The sequence below is a fragment of the Sceloporus undulatus genome, chromosome 2 (assembly GCF_019175285.1).
Source record: "Sceloporus undulatus isolate JIND9_A2432 ecotype Alabama chromosome 2, SceUnd_v1.1, whole genome shotgun sequence".
Taxonomy (NCBI): Eukaryota; Metazoa; Chordata; class Lepidosauria; order Squamata; family Phrynosomatidae; genus Sceloporus; species Sceloporus undulatus.
Window position 1 is genome coordinate 194,329,639 of NC_056523.1, and position 20,897 is coordinate 194,350,535.

A 20,897-nucleotide genomic window follows, 5' to 3' on the forward strand; every position below is an offset into this window, starting at 1 on the left:
GCGGCCATTACAGGGAGCCGGGTTTTGGCGCATGCGCAGTGGCGGACTGGAGTAGTTGCCCAGTTGCAGGCTGGAGCTGCCCAGGTGAGGCTGAGCAGCAGAGGAGCCTCAAAGGAGACAGAGGCAGGGAGGGAGGTATATCCACTGTGCTGCATATGGGGGCTCACTGCCCACTCTTTTCTCCCCCAGAGAGAGACCCTGCTGGGGTGGGACTTAGGTGCCTGGGCTCCAAGCTTTGCCCACTCCTTTTTCTTTTCTAGTATCACCTAGAACACTAGCCCAAAGCCCATTGGGGTGGGGAGCAAGAGGAGGCTGTTATTGTTCTTGTTGTGTTCCCACTGATGGCCACCCTATCATGGGGTTTTCTTGGCAGAGGGAGTTTGCCATTGCCTTCCCCAGAGGCTGAGAGAGAGTGACTTGCCCAAGGCAAACCTATCATAGGGTTTTCTTGGCAAGGTTTCTTCAGAAAGGAATTGCCATTGCCTTCCCCTGAGGCTGAGAGAGTGTGACTTGCCCAAGGCCACCCAGTGGGTTTCCATGGTTGATCAGGATTCAAACCCTGGACTTTGGGAATCCTAGTCCAGCGCTCAGACCATGATGCCACTTCCTTGGATGGTTATGGTTGCTTAGCCAGAATGTCACCCCCTTAGCCTTTTGCAGGAAAAGAGGCATTAAAACCAGGACACGCAAGGCGACCAGAGGTCTTCCTTTTCCAGGGCATGTTCTCCATTTCCACCTTCTGTCCAGGAGGAATTCCAAAATGTCCTCCACTTTGAGCATGACTAAGAAGCACGGATTTACATTTGTTACATGTTTTTAGTTTTCATTTGATGACCTACATTTTGCGGGGCTTAGTTTGTTACTGTTTTATGATTGGGAGGGGGGTTGGGGTAGGGGATTATTTAGAAATGTGGATTTTAATTGTATATTGTATTTTATTGTTACTCTTGTTTATTGTATCCCGCCTCGATCCGTAGGGAGAGGCGGGCTATAAATAAAATGTATTCTTATTCTTATTACTATTATTATTTGCAGTTAGGGCATCTGGTCACCCAGATTACATGGCTTTGCCTTTGAGATGTTCCCCATTGTCTCTCCCACACTGTAGACTTTAAAAGGGAATTTAAAGATGTTGGACCTTAAAATCACAAATGGGTCTTGTTTGGCTCATTAGTTGTTGATATCTTGTGATTTTCATCACCCCTCACCTTTGGCAATGCTGGTTAGTCTCAGACTGCATCCACACTGCAGAAATAATCCAGGTTGACACCACTTTATCTGCCACAGCTGACTTCTATGAAATTCTGGGAACTGATGTTTTGTGAGACATTTAGTCTTCTCTGTCAGAGAGCTGCGGTGCCACAACAAACTATAATTCCCAGAATTCCATTAGCGTTCAGCCATCGCAGTTAAAGCAGGGTCAGATTGGATTGTTTCTGCAGTGCGGATACAGTCTCACTAGCCAACAAAACTTAGAGATTCAGATGTTCAACATTTTGTCTTAAAGGTGGGTGGGGAATCCTCATATGCTCAAATGTGCTCAATCCAAACACTGCATCTCACCCCCTAAACTCCAAAGAAGTGGCTTCCTGTTAAAAGGGAAAACCGCATTGTACGGATTAGAAACATTTTGTCCTGTAAGAGAAAATCCTGCTTTGAGAGAGGCACTCAGCATTTATTAAAAGATGTTCTTGGAGTGCTAGAATTTGAGATACCAAAATGTGGCAGTCCTTGCTGAGCTATTTTGTTCCTGCTCTTACCCATTTGGCATTTTCAGTTCTCCTACTTCCCTTTTCTGCAATATCTCAAGTGACTTTATCCACAGAGCATTCATTCATCCTTCTTAAGCTGATTATTTCATTCTCTTTCTCCCTCAGGTGAACACTTTACAGAGTTTCTCCTGAATGCCTGCTTAGCACACCCAAAAATGACTTCTTTGGTGAGTTCCTATAATGGTGGGATTCAGACAAGAGGTTGCCTGAACTGAATGTGTGATCCAGGGCCTGATTCCTTCCTTAGTCACACCAGAGGTTCCTACTATTCTGGAGTAGCTCAAATACTGAAAAGCTATTTCTTGTTGGTGGTGTGTGCCTTTAAGTCATTCCCAACTTAGGGCAATCCTAAAGTGAACCTATCATGGCGAGATTTGTTCAGAGGAGTTTGCCATTGCCCACGCGACTTGCCCAAGGGCGCCCAATGGGTTTCATGGCCAAGCTGGAAATCAAACCTTGGTCTCCAGAGTCATAGTTCAACACTGAAACTGGTATGCCATGCCAGCTATATAGCCTGCTATTTCCCATTTTATGATATTGCCCCAAATTGAGACCATTGCCCTTGGAAATCCATCTGGATCACCCACCATCCATCTTTGCTGTGCCCCCAACACTGGGCAACTGAAAGAGCAGCTTCCATTCTATCAAGCTTTGGCAAAGTTGCTCTCCAAATGGTGGCCTGTGTTGTATTTTCCTGAAGCTCTATTTGGAGCCAGCATCCAGCTCCTTCCATATTATAAAAACTTGATGAAACAAGTCCTCAGTGTCCAGCCCTCTTCTCCGTAAGTGTGGTAAGAAATAACAGTGTTTAATTGTCCCACTGGGGTACTCTCCAACAGAACGTGCTTACACCTCCCCCTCACATCCTATTATTTCTGTCTGATGGTAATTGGAGAGCATCAAATGTTTGAACTTCAGCTTCCATTAGTGCTAGCCAGCATGAGCAACAATCTGTGATGAACACAATCTCAGTAACCCATTGGGAAAAAGCTGAAATGCACTGCTACATTACAGCAATATTTGAAACTTCAGGTTTCTTATATTGGCAAAAAGTGTGTGTCCAGGCCATACTGTAGCTGACCTTACAGTTTGTGAAGGGCATAGCAGAAGGTAGGTTAGCCATGGATATTAGGTTATACAGGATCTTAATTTTTCTTTGCAGTTTCACAGTTTCTTGTTTCTTTTGGCATTTCATTTCTTGAAAGATAGTTGGAATAAACAATATACATTTCCTGTGGTCTGTGCTTAATTTTGTGCTTTGCAAAAAAAAAGACAAAATGTCATGTGAACTATGGGGCAATTCAAATAGTCTTCTCTGTTTTCTTTCTTACCTGTGGCAATTCCTCTAATTTTTTTCCCTTTTCTTTTTTTACTTTAGGGGACCAGCAGCCAGACGGCAACTGAATATGTGGTCCGTGTCCCCAAGTAAGTGCCAGATTTTTTTAAATTTTATAGCAGGTTTTGCTCAATTTAAGTGTGATTAATTTTCAGTTTAATATTAACTAGACTGTAGATAATGAATTCCTTTCTTCTTCTCTTTCCACAGAAATACCTCCAAAAAATATAATATTATGGCCTTCAATGCTGCTGACAAAGTCAATTTTTCTACCTGGCACCAGGTAGGACCCTGCACTCAGTGGTAGATTGCATTTTGCATGCTGATTATCTTTTATAGCAACTCTGAGCAAAGACAGCTTGTGCTCATAGAAGTCCATGTGGGCATAAGATCAGCCTGAGAAACCATACTGGTTAGAAAGATCAGTCAGGACTTTTCTGGCATTGGCCTTCCTTGTACATCTTCAGCAAGTCAAATATGCTTGCTTCTGCCTTCCCCAATTTTTGAAGAAGTCTGATGACCTCTTTTTAGGAAAGCATTTTAGAATTACTTTCTTTTCCCAATACAATGAGAATTTGGGGTATGCCTTTTACTGAAAATACTGAGAATTTGATTTTGTTTTAAATTCATAAACTTTCTTGGGAGGACTGAGTAGAGATAAGTTACATTAACAAATGCATCAACCAAGAATCATTAGTTGCCTTGTGTACATATCCTAGATTCAGTGCTCTCTCTAACCAGCGGAGAAACATGTTTATTCTGCTGCATATTTTGGTTGTGCTACAATGTCCTAGCCATAGGAGATGGGGTCAACTTACAAGGGGTGACTTGGAACAGTCGATTGCCCTATCTGACCTTTTGTGTTAGGCTGTATCATTTTTATCTGTATTGGGGGGGGGTGTACGGGGAAGTCCAACATTACTACATTCTACATCTCATAGGTAATACTGAGCTGTACCATTTCAGGCTAGATGTAGATGTTAATTTGATTATATGCTCCTCTGTTTGGGGTCAGGGGGAATTACTATAAACAGAAGTTTGAAACTGTTTTCCAATTCAATAAGAGCCCTGGTAGTGCAGATATTGAATGCCAGTATTGCAGCCACAGTGTTGTGAGTTCGATCCCAGAGGGCTCCATGTTGACTCAGCCATCCATCCTTTCATAAATCGGTAAAATGAGTACCCAGCTTGTTGGCGGCAATTGTAAACTACTTAGAGAGTGTTGAGTTCATTGTGAAGTGGTATAGAAATGTAAATGCTATTGCTAAAATGCTATTGCTATGCTACTTTTCTATGTGCAAAGATTTTTATTTTTAATCTTTGTATGGAAGTGTATTATGTAGCCCAGAGACCAGCTTCCTGTTTCATTGAGAAGTAGGCTATCTGCTTACTTACCTTATTTTCAAGGCCATATTTTTTAAAAGAGAAATTGAAAGTAGCGTACATCAATACAATGATAATACAATAATAACAAATCCAGCAGTAATCAGAAGTTGCCAAGGTGAAAAACAAAAATAAATTCAAAATTAACAACTCACAACCACCACCACTACCCCTATGAATAGAAAGCAATCTTAATTTATCTCTAATGAAGAGAGAGGGTTTTCAGCTGAAGGCCTTCTTGCTAGCAAGTTTTGGGCAAATATCTAAAATCAAATCATATTGGGACTTGATGAATCTTTACTGGTAGAGTATTCCATCAGGTGGTGCTACAACTGAAAAGTCCCTGCTTCTTGTTTGTTTTTTCTTGCCTGATCTTAGACAGCCAAGGTGTCTGAAGTGGAGCCTCAGGTAGTGAACAGAATGTGCAAGGAGGAACACAGGAATGAGTATGAAAAGTGTGTTCAATGCAACACACATAAACGTTTCCTCAGTAGACAAATCCATGGTCTTCATAACTGTGCACAACCAAGCTGTTCCTATAGTTTTTTTGCATTTCTTCAAGCAAAACTTAGTCCTGATTATCACCATGATATAACAGCCACTGTTCAAAAAGGTCTAACCAGACATCTACCAAGAGCAGAAAAGAATGCTTCACTGACATGCATGTATGTGGTGCGGCTGCTCAAGCACCTGTTATTATTCCCTGCTTACCAGGACCCATGCCAAGATCTGCCTTAGCACTTTCTTTCCTGCTCCTCCACAGGCAAAGATGGAACGAGATCTCAGCAATAAGAAGATCTACCAGGAAGAAGAGATGCCAGAGTCAGGAGCCGGGAGTGAGTTCAACCGCAAGTTGAGAGAGGAGGCACGGCGCAAGAAGTATGGCATCATCCTGAAGGAGTTTAAACCAGAAGACCAGCCCTGGATTCTGAAAGTCAATGGCAAAGCTGGACGCAAGTGAGCAGTGGTGCCTTTTGTCAAGTTGTTGTGTACTTTCAAGTCCTTTCTGACTTATGGCAACCCTATCATGAAGTTGTCTTGGCAAGGTTTGTTCAGAAGGGTTTTGCCTTTGCCTTCCTCTGAGGCTGAGAGAGTGTGACTTGCCCAAGGTCACCTAGTGAGTTTCCATGGCTGAGCAAGGATTTGACCCCATCTCCCAAGTCCTAATCCAATGCTCAAACCACTGCATCATACTGGTTGGAAATACTAAAGACATACTAGGCAAAAGCTAGCATTCATGGGGAAATGAAGCATGCTGAATACATTTAGGTTATACAGGATCATACCTGAACCAAAACAGTCCTTTAAAGAATATTCTTTGCCCTTGTCTGGTTTAAACCTGCCCTCACTGTGTTAAAATGGATTCTTATAAATTAATCAAATGTAGCATTAATGTGCCAACTTAAGCAGATCAGCAATGGGAATTGTGTGGTTCTCTAGATATTATTGGACTACAACTTTTAGTAGCCCTAGCTAACATAGTCGGTGGTGAAATATACTCTGAGTTGCAGTTCAGTAACATCTGGAATCCTGCAAATTTATTTATTTATTATTTCCATCACTGAACTAAAGCTTGTTGCTGTTTAATTTGCATGTGTTCATCTACAGTATTTCCAAACTTAAGGAAGAGGTTCCAAAGCCTGGAATTCAGAGATTTTTTAAGCAGGAAGCAAAACTGATCCCATGCAACCATTGTATGATTTTCTAATTTTAACAGCTGCAAGGCCTCTTAAAAATGAAAAATATTTTAAACAAAAATTAAAATATGCAGAATGTAACAGATTTTGTGTTACAAGTGGGAATTCTCAGTTAATAAATTGATTCTTATATGTGTGTCTTTTCTTAATCCCATTTTGCTCTATTCTGGATCTGGAACTAAAATCTTTAGATCTTGCCTTTTAATTGTGCTCCTATTTTCAATCTTGAAGCAATCTCCTGTTGTTGTTTTTTCCACTCAGGTTCAAAGGTGTGAAAAAGGGTGGTGTGACAGAAAACACCTCTTACTACATCTTCACACAGTGTCCAGATGGTGCCTTTGAAGCCTTTCCAGTTAACAACTGGTATAATTTTACACCCATTGCCAAGCACCGCACATTAACTGCAGAGGAAGCTGAGGAGGAATGGGAGAGGTGAGCATACAAAATCTTAGTTCCCACCCAAGTTATAGTACAGGGAAGGAGGCCTGAAAGGCTTGTGCATGATGAAAGCTACTTCAAGGAATTGTTATGAACCAATGTGGCCCTTCATTTGAGGCTGACCAGGAATCATTTGACAAGCTCCTAGTGGAATCTCAGTTCCAGTCTAGTGGTCACGTTTTATCCCTTCTATGATGCCTTTCAGTACATAGTATTTTACAGAGTAATAAGATTTTTCTCCCAATTTGCAAGACCTTACAAATAATAATGTGCCAGAGAGGACGCAACAGAGGGACATGTGGATAGATTGGGGGAGAGCAGAAATTCAGCTCAGTTATATATATTTTGACTCATTCCAGTCATGACACCCTAAAGCTTTGAAGAGTCTCATGTGGAGTGATGGATCCTGGCTTTCAGTTCACTACAGAATATAGCACTATGATTCCACTTTAACTGTTGCGATTGCATCCTATGGAATCCTTGTAGTTTGGTCAGAAGCATTAAAGCTCTCTGGCTAAGAAGATTCTAAATAGACCCCAAAACTGCAGATCCCAAGGTAACGTAGGGTGGAACCATGATAGTTAAAATGGGATCATAGCACAATAATTATGTTGTGTGGAACGGCCTGTTAATCAGACACTAAAGATGTCTTCTAGTGCGGGGTTGGTAATCATGTCACTCTCCAGATGGTGGTGTACTGCAAGTTCCAGTAGCCCTAGCAGGCACAACCAATGATGAAGAATGCTAAGAGATGCAGTCCCACAAGATTTGTTTTTTTTTATTTTATTTTAAAATAAATCTTTATTCACGCAATACAACCATACAATATAACCTACAGTAATCATAACAGTAATCGTGACAATGCCTCTTTCAAAACTCTTCGTTTGTTAAGCACCAAACAAACCCCCCCAAAAAAAGAAGAAATAAAGAAAGAAAAAAGAAGAAAAGAGAGAAAAAGAAGGAAAAGAAACCCCCCCACCCCTCCCAAGTTTGTCTGCCAGATGTTGACTGATATGTAATAGATTGCCCCACATGTTTATGTACCTCGATTAAAGTTTGTGACGCTGAGTTATATCTCACACCGCGCGTCTAGATGCATTTATTTCAGTGTAAAGCCCATACCTGCAACACTCTAATACCTTTTAGCTACCTTATAACATGCAGGGAAGGAGAGAAAGTTTCAAAAATCTTCCTACTCTGCAAACTGCAAAGGAAGTTATTTAACCCTTCGAGGGGCACCATCTTTTTTTGCAGTAGTCAAGGAAAGCCTTCCAGGCCTGTTTCCCTTTGTGAGCCCTATCCTTCAATTCCAACGTAATCATGTCCATTTCTATAGTATTAAAGGATTTTTGTAACCAATTATCAATTGTTGGCAGTTCCTCTCTACGCCAAAATTTAGCGATTGTTATTCTCGCGGTAGTAAGCAGATATAAAATTTGTTTGAGATATTTCCTAACTTCCTGATTTTCAATTATGTTTAAGAGGAAGATTTCAGGTGTGAAGTTTATTTTAATTTTATATATATCTTGTAAAATTCTGTGCGCTGAGGTCCAGAATTTTTTCACCTTTGGACAAAGCCACCACATGTGGAAGAAATTTCCGATCCCCTTTTTGCACTTCCAGCAGTTTGCCTTTCTATTCTTATAGATTTTCCCTAATCTAGACGGAGCGAGATACCATCGATGAATCATCTTCATTAAATTTTCCTTTATATCCGAGCATGCTGAAAAATTAGCATCCTTACCCCATGCTCTTTCCCATTTCTCCAATTCAATTGCGTGACCTATATCTCCAGCCCATTTTATCATACAGTGTTTAATTTGCTCTGATTCCAATTCTAATTTCAAACACATTTTATAAAGCCTAGAGATTCTCCCCTTCTTGTCTTTTTTCTTGATTATTTCACCCAGTTCCGTATTATCTGGACCTATTCCCAATTGCTTATTATCCATCCTAAATCTTGCCCATAACTGGCGATAAGGGAACCATTGTAATTTCAGTCCATCTTTTTCCATTTCCTCTTTAGATTTTATTACTCTTTCTCCATTCACTTGCTTCAGGATATCCTTGTACCTTATCCAGCCTTTATTTTCAACTATAGTGTTACCTAAAAAAGCTTCATGTGGTGACGCCCATTCTGGCAGTCCCACAAGATTTGAGGGCTGATTCCCACGCCATTTCATTGCAATCATAGGTTCACATGTACCCATTAGGAACTTTTCTACTTTGAACAGTGGACTCCCATGCTGTTTCAAGCTGCTGACATGGAGGGGAGAGGCTGTTCAAGGAACATATGCTCAAATCCCCTTGGGCAGACACAAGGACAGTAAAGACATATGAATTTAGAGAACACTTTATAGAGTATTGAAAGCCCTTCACATTTATTATTTTAGTAATCTGTAAAAGAATCTTGGAATGTGCATCAGTGTTGTTTCCCCATACCATGGAATAGAAGACTATCTAGAACAAGAAAAAGATGCGATTTCAACCTGGGACTTGGTCTTTAGGCTATATGCTGTACTCTTCTCTGCAGTTCAGTTTTTTCAATCTTAGTTTGTATACCCACTGCTGGGGCCCTGGATTACACTGAAGGGTCTGAAGTTACATGTTGTCATCTTCTTGGTCTCAGCTCCTTTATCTATGTGTGTTCTGAAGTCAGAGCTTCACAGTGATGTGGGTGTCCTGGTATGCCTGTGTGCCGCCTTAAGGTTTTAACAAGCTTTCTTGCATGTGCCTCTGCCAGGTGGGCTTTGCCTTTCAAGCTGGGCTCTTTAACAGGCAGTCTGGCTTAGAATAGCCCTTTTCCCTCTTTTGCAGACGGAACAAGGTGCTGAACCACTTCAGCATCATGCAACAACGACGGCTGAAGGACCAAGGTGAAGAGGAAGAGGAGGAGAAAGAGAAGAAGGGCAAAAAGAAAGGCAGTGATTTGAAAATCCATGACCTGGAAGATGACCTGGAGATGAGCTCAGATGACAGCGAGTTCAGTGATGCAGATGGTATGGAGAGCTGAGGCTGAAAGAGGGTTGTGATAGCTTGTAGCAGGTTCCTTGGACATACTTTTCAGAGGCAGTGGCTTGCTCTAGGATGGGCTCCCCTGAGCCCAAGACATTTTGCTGCCTGAGGTGGAGCAGCAAAATGGTGGCCCACATCTCATCCACCTGAATCTAGGTTCATACTACAGTGGTACCCCGGGTTACGAAATTAATTCGTTCCGCGGTTAATTTCGTAACCCGAAATACCTTCGTAAGCCGAATTCCCATAGGCGCTAATGGAAAAATAGCTCTCTGCTGCCCTCCGGTGGCGGAAAATAGCGCCGCGGTTTTTTCGTAACCCGAAGAAACCTTCGTAAGCCGAAGCAATAAATCCCTATGGGATTTTTTCGTATCCCGAAAAATTCGTAACCCGGCGCATTCGTATCCCGGGGTACCACTGTACTTAAAGCCAGGAAAATTATTTTAGCACAGAGGCAGAAAATCCCACAAGTACCTTTTCCCATGGCTTACAGTCAAAATATAAATATATTTACTGCCATTTTTGACACCCCAAATTTGCTGCCTGTGAGGGTCATTTCACTCTCCCTAAAGGGAAGGCAAGTCCACTGAGTTTCCTTTCTTTCTAGAGGATCCTCCCTGTAGGCCTAAGACGGACAAAACCTGTAGCCTTCCACTTTCAGGGGATTGTCTTGAGATTTTTGCTTCTTGTTCTCCATTATTAGGTGAAAAGCCAACCAAACCTAAGAAGAAGGCCCCTCTGACCAAGAAGAAGAAGAAAAAGAAGGGATCAGATGATGAAGCATTTGAAGATAGTGATGATGGGGACTTTGAGGGCCAGGAGGTCGACTATATGTCTGATGGATCTAGGTGAGCACTATCATAGATGAGGAGTAGCTTCTTCTCAGTGGGAAAGTTTAGTTGGGCAGCTGCTGCTGCTGTTTCCCATTTTTCTTCGGTATTGCTTGCCACTGCTCAGTTGTTTCTGTATGTTCCTTACTGTGCTTCATGTTGCCACTGGAGCTGACCCAATACATTTTGCTTCCAGAAAGGAAAGTTGCATCTCCCCTTACCATAATCCCTCCAGTTCCATGTACTGGATGAGGAAACCAGCTGTGAAATTTGTCAGCAGTGGTGATGAGAGAGAGTTTTCTGTGCATTTGAGGGAAGCAAGCTGGCTTATATGGGACAGTGTGGGCTGTACAACATATCCAACATTGCCAGCTCTCTACCTCTCAGTATCTATATTCACAGGCACATGCATCTCTTTGCCTCATGGTAGGGCTGGACCTGGTTACCCATTTGTCTTATATAACTCATATTTGGTTCATCTTTGTGTCCTCTTGCAGTAGTTCAGTAGAGGAAGTGGTGGGCAAGCCCAAGACAACCAATGAAGAAGACATCCCAAAAGGTATGTAATTAAATAGAAATAGCTGTGTTCATATGAGTCAGCAAACCTAAAATTGAGAGAGCAGGTTGGGGTCCACCCAAAAGCTTGGTGATACATACTGTTTTTTAAACAAATGTCCCTAATAATTACTTGGTCTGACTTCTTTGTAGGATGATGCTTGTTTATGGTTTAGTAGTTCTTGGTTTTTGAGGTTCATAGGCAGTTGTGTCATGTTCTGCCTTTTTGTTCTCATTTCACGTAATTATATACTGCAACTCTATAGTTCTTTTATGCCTATTTAAGTATCAAGGATTTCTTCCAAAGAATACTGGGAACTGTAGCTTGTTGAGACTGCTGAGCATTCTTTATTAAAAATCCTAGCCTTCCTTCCCAGAACTGCATTTGCATTGCAGGTTAAATAAAGAATAGGAACATCTTCAGCTGGAACTGCCAGGCCCATGATTTCCCTTTTGGTGGACATTGGCAAGAGAGAAATGGGGGGAAATAGACATGGTTGCCAACAGCAGCTGAGTGACTGCCCTGTACCCTTCTCTGAATAGTTACTCTTTTACCTACACCAGATCTTTTGTAATGGCCAAGATGAGCCACTATGAGCTTCTGTAAGTCAAGGTTAAATCATGCAAGCTTTTAAGGAACATTTGCTCAGAAGCTAGTGGCCAGTGTCTTGCCTGCATTGATTTTATTTATCTATTTTGCAGGGATAGATGAAGCAAGCGAAAGTAGTGAAGAGAGTGAGGAAGAGAAACCTGCAGAGGAGAAGGAAGAGGAAGAAGAAGAGAAGAAGGTCCCCACGCCACAGGACAAGAAGAAGAAGAAAGGTAAAAACAGTTGGGATACTGAAACCAAAAATGCCAAAAATCTAGGAAGGAAAAATGTCAGGTTTAGAAAAAGCAGGGCTCCATGAGGTCAAGCTTTACAGATGTGCAAAATATGGTATAAGGTTAAAAAGAAAAGGTTCTACTTCTTATGGCTACAGTGATGTATTAGCATATGTATGGGCAGTGCCTGTTTGAGGGAGGGTCTTCATGTCCTCTTAGCTTCTCTATGTGGTAACTCAACAAGAATAAATAATATTTTTTTCAAATCCACATTTGCCAATTTTTAGATAGGTTGTTGAACTCTGCTTTCCTTGTGCTGAATTTAAATTCATAGTGAGCTTTCAGAGATGAACATCAAAGGAATGTAGTTAGTCTTCCTGTAACTTTAGGTGAGGTCTGATGCTTTATTTTGGGCATTAACAGTCTAGAAGTAGCGGAGATGGGGAGATGTTCTCCAAGGATCTGTAGAGTAAGTGGCAGTCTGATGTCCTGAGGCAGAGGTACTAGTGATCCAAAGATACTAAAGCCCAGATTGATTGATTGATTGATTGTCTCTGCTTTACAGACAGCAGTGATGAATCTGAGACATCTGAGGACAGCGACATTGATAGTGAAGCATCTTCAGCACTCTTTATGACGGTAATTCCATATATTGCTGGGAGGGCTGGATTGTTTGGCGCTCCGTTCTAGTATGGAGATGCCTGCTATTCCCAGCTTAGGCCTGACCTCCATAGGTACTAGAATGGATTTATCATTCACAGTCATAGTGCAGGTAGTTTTTTAAACACTTTTCTGCATTCACTTCCTTCCTACTACAGAGAATAAGCAAAAAGTAGTTGGGATTGTAACTTTTCTCCTTCATGTACTAATAGACTAACATTTTTATTTGCAAAGGATTTTTTAATATTCAAGAGAGCTTTAAAAATAGCCTTCCATCCCCCAGTTGCTCCTTGAACAAGGTGACCAAATATCATCACAGCAAAAAAAGACAAGGCACTGCAAAATGTAGGACATTACAAAATAAAAACCAAAACCATTAATATAAATATAAATTCATGCTTCTTGGTCATGCTCACAATGAGGAACATTTTGAAATTGCTCCTGGACAGAAGGTTGAAATGTAGGACGTGTCCTGGAAAAGGAGAACCTTTGCCCCCCACTGTGCTTGAAGCACTCCAGTCTCATCCTTCACCTTTCCTTTCCTCTAGTTTCTTGTCTCGGCTAGGTCTCTGTCTTCGACTGTGTTGTATGCAGCTGACTGACAACTTTCAATATATAGCAGGGATAGAAATCATACAGCCTTCCAGATAATGCTGGATTATAATTCCCAGCATACCTCACTCTTGCCTATTCTGGCTAAGGCTGCTGAGAATTTCAGTCCAACAAGATTCATAACCCTGCTCTTTGGACGCTCTAATTAAAAAAAAACCTCTTGCAGTTTTGCTTTGTTTTGAGCACAATCATGTTATGATTCAAGGATTTCTTAATATAAAGCCTTCATTCATAGCAGAAACTGCTTTTGTCATTGTTTTAAGATGGACTGGTAAATTGATTCTGGATTGATGCATGATATAACATCAACATCTCCAGTGTTTTCCACTAAATGCCAGATCCTGCATGAGACTGCTACCCACCAGAAACACGTGATGTATCACTTTTTCTCCTTTACAGTGTTAAATTGTCTTGAGGGTTCAAATTCAGTGACGGGGCAAGTGAGAAAGGCAAGGGATTTGACAAATTGTGCCACAAGTGTGGTTGCAGTTTAGGCAGGCTTTTCATAGGTAAAACTTTTTTGACTAATATTACTTCTGTTTTTGTGACTGGTCAGCCTGGTATTGTTATCGTGCGCATGACTCTGCTTTTGTGGGATCTGTAAATTTGCATTCTCTTGATATTCATTGTCTTTGTCCCAACTAGTTTTTTGGGGGGAATGGAGGAGGGGTTAATTCTTAGACCTTTGGCCTTGCTTTCTGTTGACTTCCTTGTCTGTAGTTAAAACGGCCCTGGAAGTTGGTTTGCAGAAACTACTACCCCTTGAAACATTCCTAGTCTACCTAGCCACATACTCTGGTTTTTGTCTTCTGGAGTCTTAAGTGGAAAGCAGAAAGCATTTTCCTTACTGCATCTCAAAGTTGTTAGCCAGCTCTTGTTAAAGAGACATTTTTACCCAGGGTACAAGAGAGTTCCTCATGAGAACAGTAGAGCCTGATAGGCAGTGTGACTCTCAGCTGAACCTGGGTTTCTGCCCTTACAGAAAAAGAAGACTCCGCCCAAGAAGGAGCGCAAGGGCTCTGCTAGCAGCTCACAAGGGAACAGCCGCCCAGGGACACCCTTGGTAGATGCCAGCAGTACCTCCTCCACACTGCGGGCCGCAGCAAACAAACTGGAGCAAGGTATGATAGAGTGTGGGCATATGTCAGGTTCTGACTTTCTGTGCCTGTTAGGGTATTCTAAAAACAAATGTATTCTTATTCTTGAAAAATGCAAGGTGGTGTCTGCTTTTTTAAGCCCATGAAAATGCCTTAGAGCTACAGAGCTGTGTTTTGAAAATTAAGCTGCATATTCAAAAGGCCCTGGAGCAGGGGTGGAGAACCTTTGACCTTCCAGATGTTTCAGACTTCAGCTCCCGGTGGCCTTAAACAGCATGGCCAGTGGGAGGGGACTGGGAGTATTATAGTCCAAATCTTCTGGAAAGCCAAAAGGTAGCCCACTCGTATTGTAGAGAGTTCAGCAAGGAGGTCTCCTGTGTAAGCCTTCAAAGATGTTTGACCCACTCCTTCACTACCTCTTAATGGCCTTTGGTTCATGCTCTTCTTCCTTTTCAGTGAATTCCATTGGGCTACTGCCTCAGAAAGAATTTAAAAAGAAAAATCCAAATCCTGAAAACATTGAAATATTGTGGCAAATCAGAATATTTTTTCTGCATTTGTATGTTTGGGGTGGCAGTTTCAGTTCATTTAACACTGGTCATAAAAATGCTGTTCAGAACTGAAAAACTGCAAGGAGACCAGACCATCAGACCAATGAAAAGAAGCCTCACAGGTGAAGAGAAGGACTGTAGACCAGTGACAGAGCAAATGCTTTGCAGGGAAAAGGTTCCTGGTTTAGTCCTGGGTAGGGCTGAGAAATAATCCTGCCTGAAATCCTAGACAGTTGCAGCCTGGGTTGACAGTGCTGAGCAGTGTAGACCATTAGGTCTGACACATTAGACCCTGTTTCCTTGATTGTCCCTGCCAATAAAGAGGCAGGGCCTGGGCCCTTGAGATGGAACAGTAATGCATTGGGGGATTAGATTCCTTAAACTGGCTGACTTTGTTTCCTTGGAACAGGTAAACGGCAAGCAGGTTCTGGTGAGCTCCCTGCTGCCAAAAGGCTGAAATTGGATAGTGGGGCCCAGGCGATCACGACCTCTGGGAAATCTACCCCCCAACCACAGTCGGGCAAGTCCACACCCAGCAGTGGGTAAGTGTAGGAAACATTTGGTCTTGTAATCACATGATGGCTCAGTGTAGATTTGGCTATTAGGGATGGAAAGCAGATGTTCAATGGTGGGGGGGGTGGGGGCTTAATGTGGGTTTGACCCTGTAATGTGGATGAGTTTTTGAGAAAACTTTGCACCTTTATTAAGTCTGGCTTGAAATTGATGTAGTGTCTCCAGATTTTAGAGAAGAATTTCTCAGTTCATGTCCCAACCTGAGCTGTGCCACTCTTTCAGGCAGCTTCAGTCACTGCATCCCATCTGAAAATGAGAGTAATAGTATTTGTCTGACATAGGTACCCTTGTCACCACTGCCTCCTTATGGCCAGTGATAAGAGTGGCAGGTGGGTGTGACAGGCAAAAATTGCAGTGTGGGTATAATAGTTGGAACTTTAGGAGACCAGGGTTCAAATCTCCACCTAGGCACGGATACCCACTGTGTAATCTTGGGCAAGTCACACTCTCTTAGCTGTAAGAGAAGGGCAGTGGAAAAGTCCTCTGGATAAAACTTGCCAAGAAAACCTGGTATAGAATCACCATAAGTCAGAATCAGCTTTAAGGCACGCAACAAAGAAACACATACATGGCTTGTGTACGGATTCCTGACATCATACGGATTTCTCAGTGAACCCAAGCTGCTGCTGCTGTTTTTGAAAATTATATTTATAGTTATATTCTGTCCTTCATTGTGAGAGTTCAGGGCAATGTACCAATAAAACAATAAACAATGTACCTGCTAATTGTTGTTATCCAGGAGCCAAGTGCTCCAAAGCTTTGTTGTTGCTGTTGTGTGTTTTCACATGATTTCTGATTTAGGGTGACCCTAGGGCAAACTTATTATGGGCTTTTCTTGGCAAGTTTCTTCAGAGGCAGGTTTGCCATAACCATCCTCTGTGGCTGAGAGAGTGGCTTGCTCAAGGCCACCCAGTGTGCTTCCATGGCTGAGTTGGGATTTGAACCCTGCTCTCCAAGATCCCAGTCCAGCACCGAAGTCACAACACCATGCTGGTTCTCTGCAAAGCTTCAGGCAGGGAACTCGTGACCTCTAAATGCTGATGACCTGCAACTCCTATCATATCTAACTGGCAGAGTCAACACTGAGGGATTTAAGAGGAACAATCTGTCAACATAGGGAGCATCATATGTTCCTCAGTTCAGGTCTGGGTGTGTGGAGTTTTTGGCAAAGTTTAAAAGTAACATTTATGCTTCCCAGATTTCCTTTTTCACATGTGGGTATAAACCAGGGTAGGGGTGTTAAAACAATACTGACACTGACTATGAAAGTCAACTCTGTTGGTGGGAAATAAATGACTGTCCTCCCTTGTGAGCCTTTGTACAGGCTTCTCACATAAAGCTGCAGCTTCTCATCCATCCTCCTTTCCTTGCAGTGATGTACAGCTTACAGAGGATGCTGTTCGCCGCTATTTGACCCGCAAGCCCATGACCACAAAAGATCTGTTGAAGAAGTTTCAAACCAAGAAGACAGGTCTAAGCAGTGAGCAGACGGTCAATGTGCTGGCCCAGATCCTTAAGCGCCTCAACCCTGAGCGTAAAAACATCAATGATAAGATGCACTTTTTCCTCAAAGAATGATGATTTTGAGTCCAGATACAAACTGGCCTTTAGCTCCTGCCATCCAGCTGGGCAGCTCTGAGCCCCGTGCATTTATCTGGAAGACGTGGGGAGTCAGGAGCAAAGCCTTTTGTGCCCTTCAGATTGTGGATGGTGGATGAGGGCAGAAGATCGACCCAGCCTACAGTGGGGCAAAGAAAATATGACCTCTCTGACTGGAGGGATAGTTTTCATATCAGGAAGATTCACAAATGGCATGCTGCCATTTTTGGAAATAAACAGGGGAATGTCTTTTATAACCTTTCCCCTGTATTGATTCCTGTGCTAGCAAAGCTCAGTAAGAAAGAAAAACACTTTTTTCCACTAACTGTTTGCAACCTGTTCTCTTCTTTCCTTGTTACCTTTGATCAGAAGCACAAAGATTCAGAGAAAGCTGGCTCATAAATTATTTTCCATGTAATATTTTAATGAAATCTAAAACTGTACAGCCTGGCCAACAGAGAAAAGGTATGTTTCTGAACAGCCTGCTGTGACATTGTTTCCTCTGGCTGAATTCATGCAGTTTTTCATCTGCAATAACAAAAATGTTGGCTCACTGTTGTATGTAAGCTAAGAATTTCATAAAATAACATAGAAATATTAGCTTATTTATATTTTTAAGCTGATAATTTCAGTCCCTAGAAAAGATGGAAACAAGTCCTTAGTCTTTTGAGTAGCAATAGCTGCTGAATTGTTTTCAGTTTGTTTATTTTTATTTTGGGTGGGAGTAATTGCAAAATAGAAAGCTGAGCTGAGGGAAAGGTATGATAGTGGGAAGAAAATAATTTACTCAGATGCCAGCTTTGCAATCTTGTGACATACATCATGTTATGGTGCAGAGTTTTATGTCTGAGATTGACCTGGATGCAGCAAAGGTGTCATCTTTGGGCACAACTTGGGACAGGTCAAAATGGGCATAAACATGTGTATGTGTTGGCCGAGGGCTGTTGGATTGCGCTTCTTGACTACAGGTCCAGTTATTACAGATGATGCCTTCTTGAGCAGTGTTCCCAAAAATGCAATACAATAGAAACAATAAAATTGTAAATACAGTTTAAGTGCCATGCTGCTGTTTCAAACAGTTAAAAGATGCATATTTTAATTTCAAATGTGTAACTAAATGAAGATTTTGACAGCTGGCATATTTTATGCCAGGAACAACATCTGCAAGAAATTATGTAAGTAATCCACTTCTTGCCAGTGTCTATAGCAGGCTCTACTCTCCTTTTTAAGAGGCCATCTGTCCAGATGTTGCAATGCTCATAGCTGCCTTTCTAAGGCACATACTTTTGTGAGTATCATAGTGTGACATATATTTTGCAGTACCTTTGTCAGGAGGTTGTATGGTGGGGGTAGGTAAAAGAGTTCTGATCTCTCAAAATCCCAGTTGACTTTACTGGCCTGTGTCTCCCTTCAGTCTTTTTCCAGCAGTGTCTCTGTGATTCCTGGCATATTGTAATTGGTGGTTTTTTTTCTTCACCCAACTAATAATCTGCACAGTTATATTTTTAATGGATTTTCAAAGTAAGCACCATACTGTCAAAATGTTTTGGGAGTTGTTTTCTCATATTTGTTTGCTTGGCCAATTTGGTTTGGAAAATTGGTATCTGAGCCATAACCTTCTTAGAATCTCAGAAGCCATTGCCTCCAGCTACAAGTTGAGGGTAACTGTTGGAATCAATTCACACTGGACTGTGTGCACTTGTGTGTGTAAACACACAAGGAACACAATTGTTAGATTGGGTAACACCACCCACATACCCCAACATATTATTTTACTTGACAAAAGCCTCCCACCCTTGGATTTACAGAACTGCCTAAACCTTCGCACCACATAATGATGACACCATAATTCCACAGTACCTATCATGGCAGCAGCCTATGGAATCCTGCTGTGTGTAGTTGGGTGGAATGCTAGAGCTCTCTGGCTGAGAACTCTTAAAGGTCCCTCCCTAAACTGCAACTCACAGGATGGAACTGTGACAGATAAAGTAGAATCATAGTATTATAATTGCGTAGTCACAACCAGACAATCTTGTCAAGGGGAAACCTTTACCTAGGGTGAAAAAGCCCCATAGGCCCTGATGCATGTTAATGATTCTGTATCTCATTACCCTTTTCCAAATTGTTTTGTTATTGTGTACCTTCAAGTCATTTCCAACTTATGATGACCCTATAATGGGGTTATCTTTGCAGGATTTCTTCAGAGGAGGTTTGCCGTTGCCTTCCCCTGAGGCTGAGAGTGTGCGACTTGCCCAAAGTTACCCAGTTGGTTTCATGGCCAAGTTGGGAATTGAACCCTGGTCTTCTGACTCAACACTCAAGCCACTACACCACACTGGCTCTCTTTCTGAGTTGTACCCATGCCTATTTGCTGACACCCAGAGATCCCAAACATTAAGCATTCTTTCACTACACAAGTAGTAGCACTATGATCCCATTTTAACTGCAGTGCAATTTTAATTGCATTTTAATTGCCTATGCAATCCTGGAATTTGTAGCTTGGTCAGAGGGACTGGAAGAGCTCCCTGGATGAAAATTCAACCTGAGATTTGAATAAACTGCAAATCCCAGGATCCTGTAGGATGTAACCATGCCAGATAAAATTGAATCATAATGCTAAAACTGTGCAGTGTAACGAGGCTTGAGAATGTCCTCTCTGTCTGCTAAAATCAACAATAAACTCCCAAGAGCCTTCCTTTGTTGGAATTGTTTTGAATATTTTACAATGCCTGGAGGATTACAGTAATGACAGAATAAACATGTGTGAGAACCTTTAAAAACATGTATAATTATATACATGCAATACACAGGTTTGCTTTGGCCATATCCAGTAGTGTAATTATATATCCAAACTATCATAATTTTGACATTCTCTCACCACAGACTGGCATGATATTCAAACACTGCTCCAGATTATTTCCAAAATCCTCAGAGTTCATTTGTAGGATACCACAAGAGGGAGGCAGGTAATACAATTTTGCAGAAGCAACAGGACTGAATGCTTTAGTGCAGTGGTTCCCAACCTTCCTAATGCTGCAACCCTTTAATACAGTTCCTCATATTGTGGTGACCGAAACCCATTAAATTATTTTCGTTGCTACTTCATAACTGTAATTAAATAGGTGTTTTCCAATGGTCTTAGGCGACCCCCATGAAAGGATCATTTGACCCCCAAAGGGGTCCCGACCCACAGGTTGGGAACTACTGCTTTAGTGGATGTGTAACCTTTTGTTGCTGTTGTTTCCGATTTATGACAACCCTAAGATGGGGGATTTGCCTTTGCCTTCCTCTGAGGCTGAGTGAGTGTAAGTTGCCTAAGGTTACCCTGTGAATTCCCATGGCCAAGTGGGGATTGGAACCCTGGTCTCCCTGATTATTATTATTATTATTATTATTATTATTATTATTAATAATAATAATATTTATTTGTATCCCACCTTTCCCTTTTTGAGGATCGAGGCAGGTAACAGCAAAGTTCAAATACAAAATATATAATCAGTGAAAAATGTTCCCTTAAACTCTCCAACCCTCCTACCTTCACATATAAATCATAACAATAAAACCATATGATAAACAATAACATTATTTAAAACAATTAAAACAGGAGTGGCATGGGGGGGCAGGTTTGGATGGACAAATACAGTAGTTCTGTTCTATTAGGAGGTCAGCCTGGGAAGGCCAACGCTCAAGCCACTACACCATACTGGCTGTTACATAAAAATAATTCAGTTTGTAAAAGTGATGAGTTGGCCAAAGTACAGATGCTCCAGGGAAAATCCCATATAGACTGAAGATGGATGAAGAAAGGAGAATGGTTGCTCCCTTGAGCTACAAAGGAATCATTGACTTCTAAAATATAACCCACCTTGCCTTTGGCATAAGTAGCCATTTCAAGTCAAAACTATTCCCTCTTTTACTGCTCTCTCTCAACTCTTCTAGGCATTACTTTCTTTCCTT

General features: G+C 41.7%; 3 protein-coding genes across 5 annotated transcripts in view; 2 read left to right on the forward strand and 1 right to left on the reverse strand.

Annotated features, from left to right (window-relative positions):
- GTF2F1 (general transcription factor IIF subunit 1) lies at positions 1 to 17,989 on the forward strand. Of its 2 annotated transcripts, none has more exons than XM_042455732.1 (14): positions 1 to 84; positions 1,878 to 1,939; positions 3,151 to 3,197; positions 3,319 to 3,391; positions 5,255 to 5,448; positions 6,450 to 6,620; positions 9,444 to 9,625; positions 10,345 to 10,489; positions 10,969 to 11,030; positions 11,729 to 11,848; positions 12,414 to 12,487; positions 14,103 to 14,241; positions 15,178 to 15,310; positions 16,715 to 17,989. In XM_042455732.1, exons 2-14 carry the CDS (start codon positions 1,928 to 1,930, stop codon positions 16,917 to 16,919), a joined length of 1,557 nt encoding a protein of 518 aa, XP_042311666.1. In that variant the 5' UTR covers positions 1 to 84; positions 1,878 to 1,927; the 3' UTR covers positions 16,920 to 17,989. The 2 variants fall into 2 exon arrangements, with proteins under 2 accessions (XP_042311666.1, XP_042311667.1); XM_042455733.1 differs by lacking the exon at positions 1 to 84 and adding an exon at positions 115 to 135.
- LOC121924343 (adenylate kinase isoenzyme 1) overlaps positions 1 to 20,897 on the reverse strand; it is a 37,280-nt gene that overhangs the window by 14,966 nt on the left and 1,417 nt on the right. The gene's annotated exons all lie outside the window — the stretch shown is intronic.
- The window catches only part of PSPN (persephin), a 22,170-nt gene continuing 18,578 nt past the window's right edge, over positions 17,306 to 20,897 (forward strand). Inside the window, exon 1 of one of the 2 annotated variants that reach the window (XM_042455741.1) lies at positions 17,306 to 17,405. In XM_042455741.1, the coding sequence (XP_042311675.1) occupies positions 17,366 to 17,405 (40 nt within the window). In that variant the 5' untranslated portion in view covers positions 17,306 to 17,365. The remainder of the gene's footprint in view (positions 17,406 to 20,897) is intronic. The other variant, XM_042455740.1, reaches the window with a different exon arrangement.

What these genes read in the sequence shown, in the direction of transcription:
- GTF2F1 (XM_042455732.1), top strand. An exon ending in TATGTGGTCCGTGTCCCCAA is followed by an intron (nt 3,198 to 3,318) that starts GTAAGTGCCAGA and finishes CTCTTTCCACAG; the next exon opens with AAATACCTCCAAAAAATATA. An exon ending in AAGTCCACACCCAGCAGTGG is followed by an intron (nt 15,311 to 16,714) that starts GTAAGTGTAGGA and finishes CTTTCCTTGCAG; the next exon opens with TGATGTACAGCTTACAGAGG.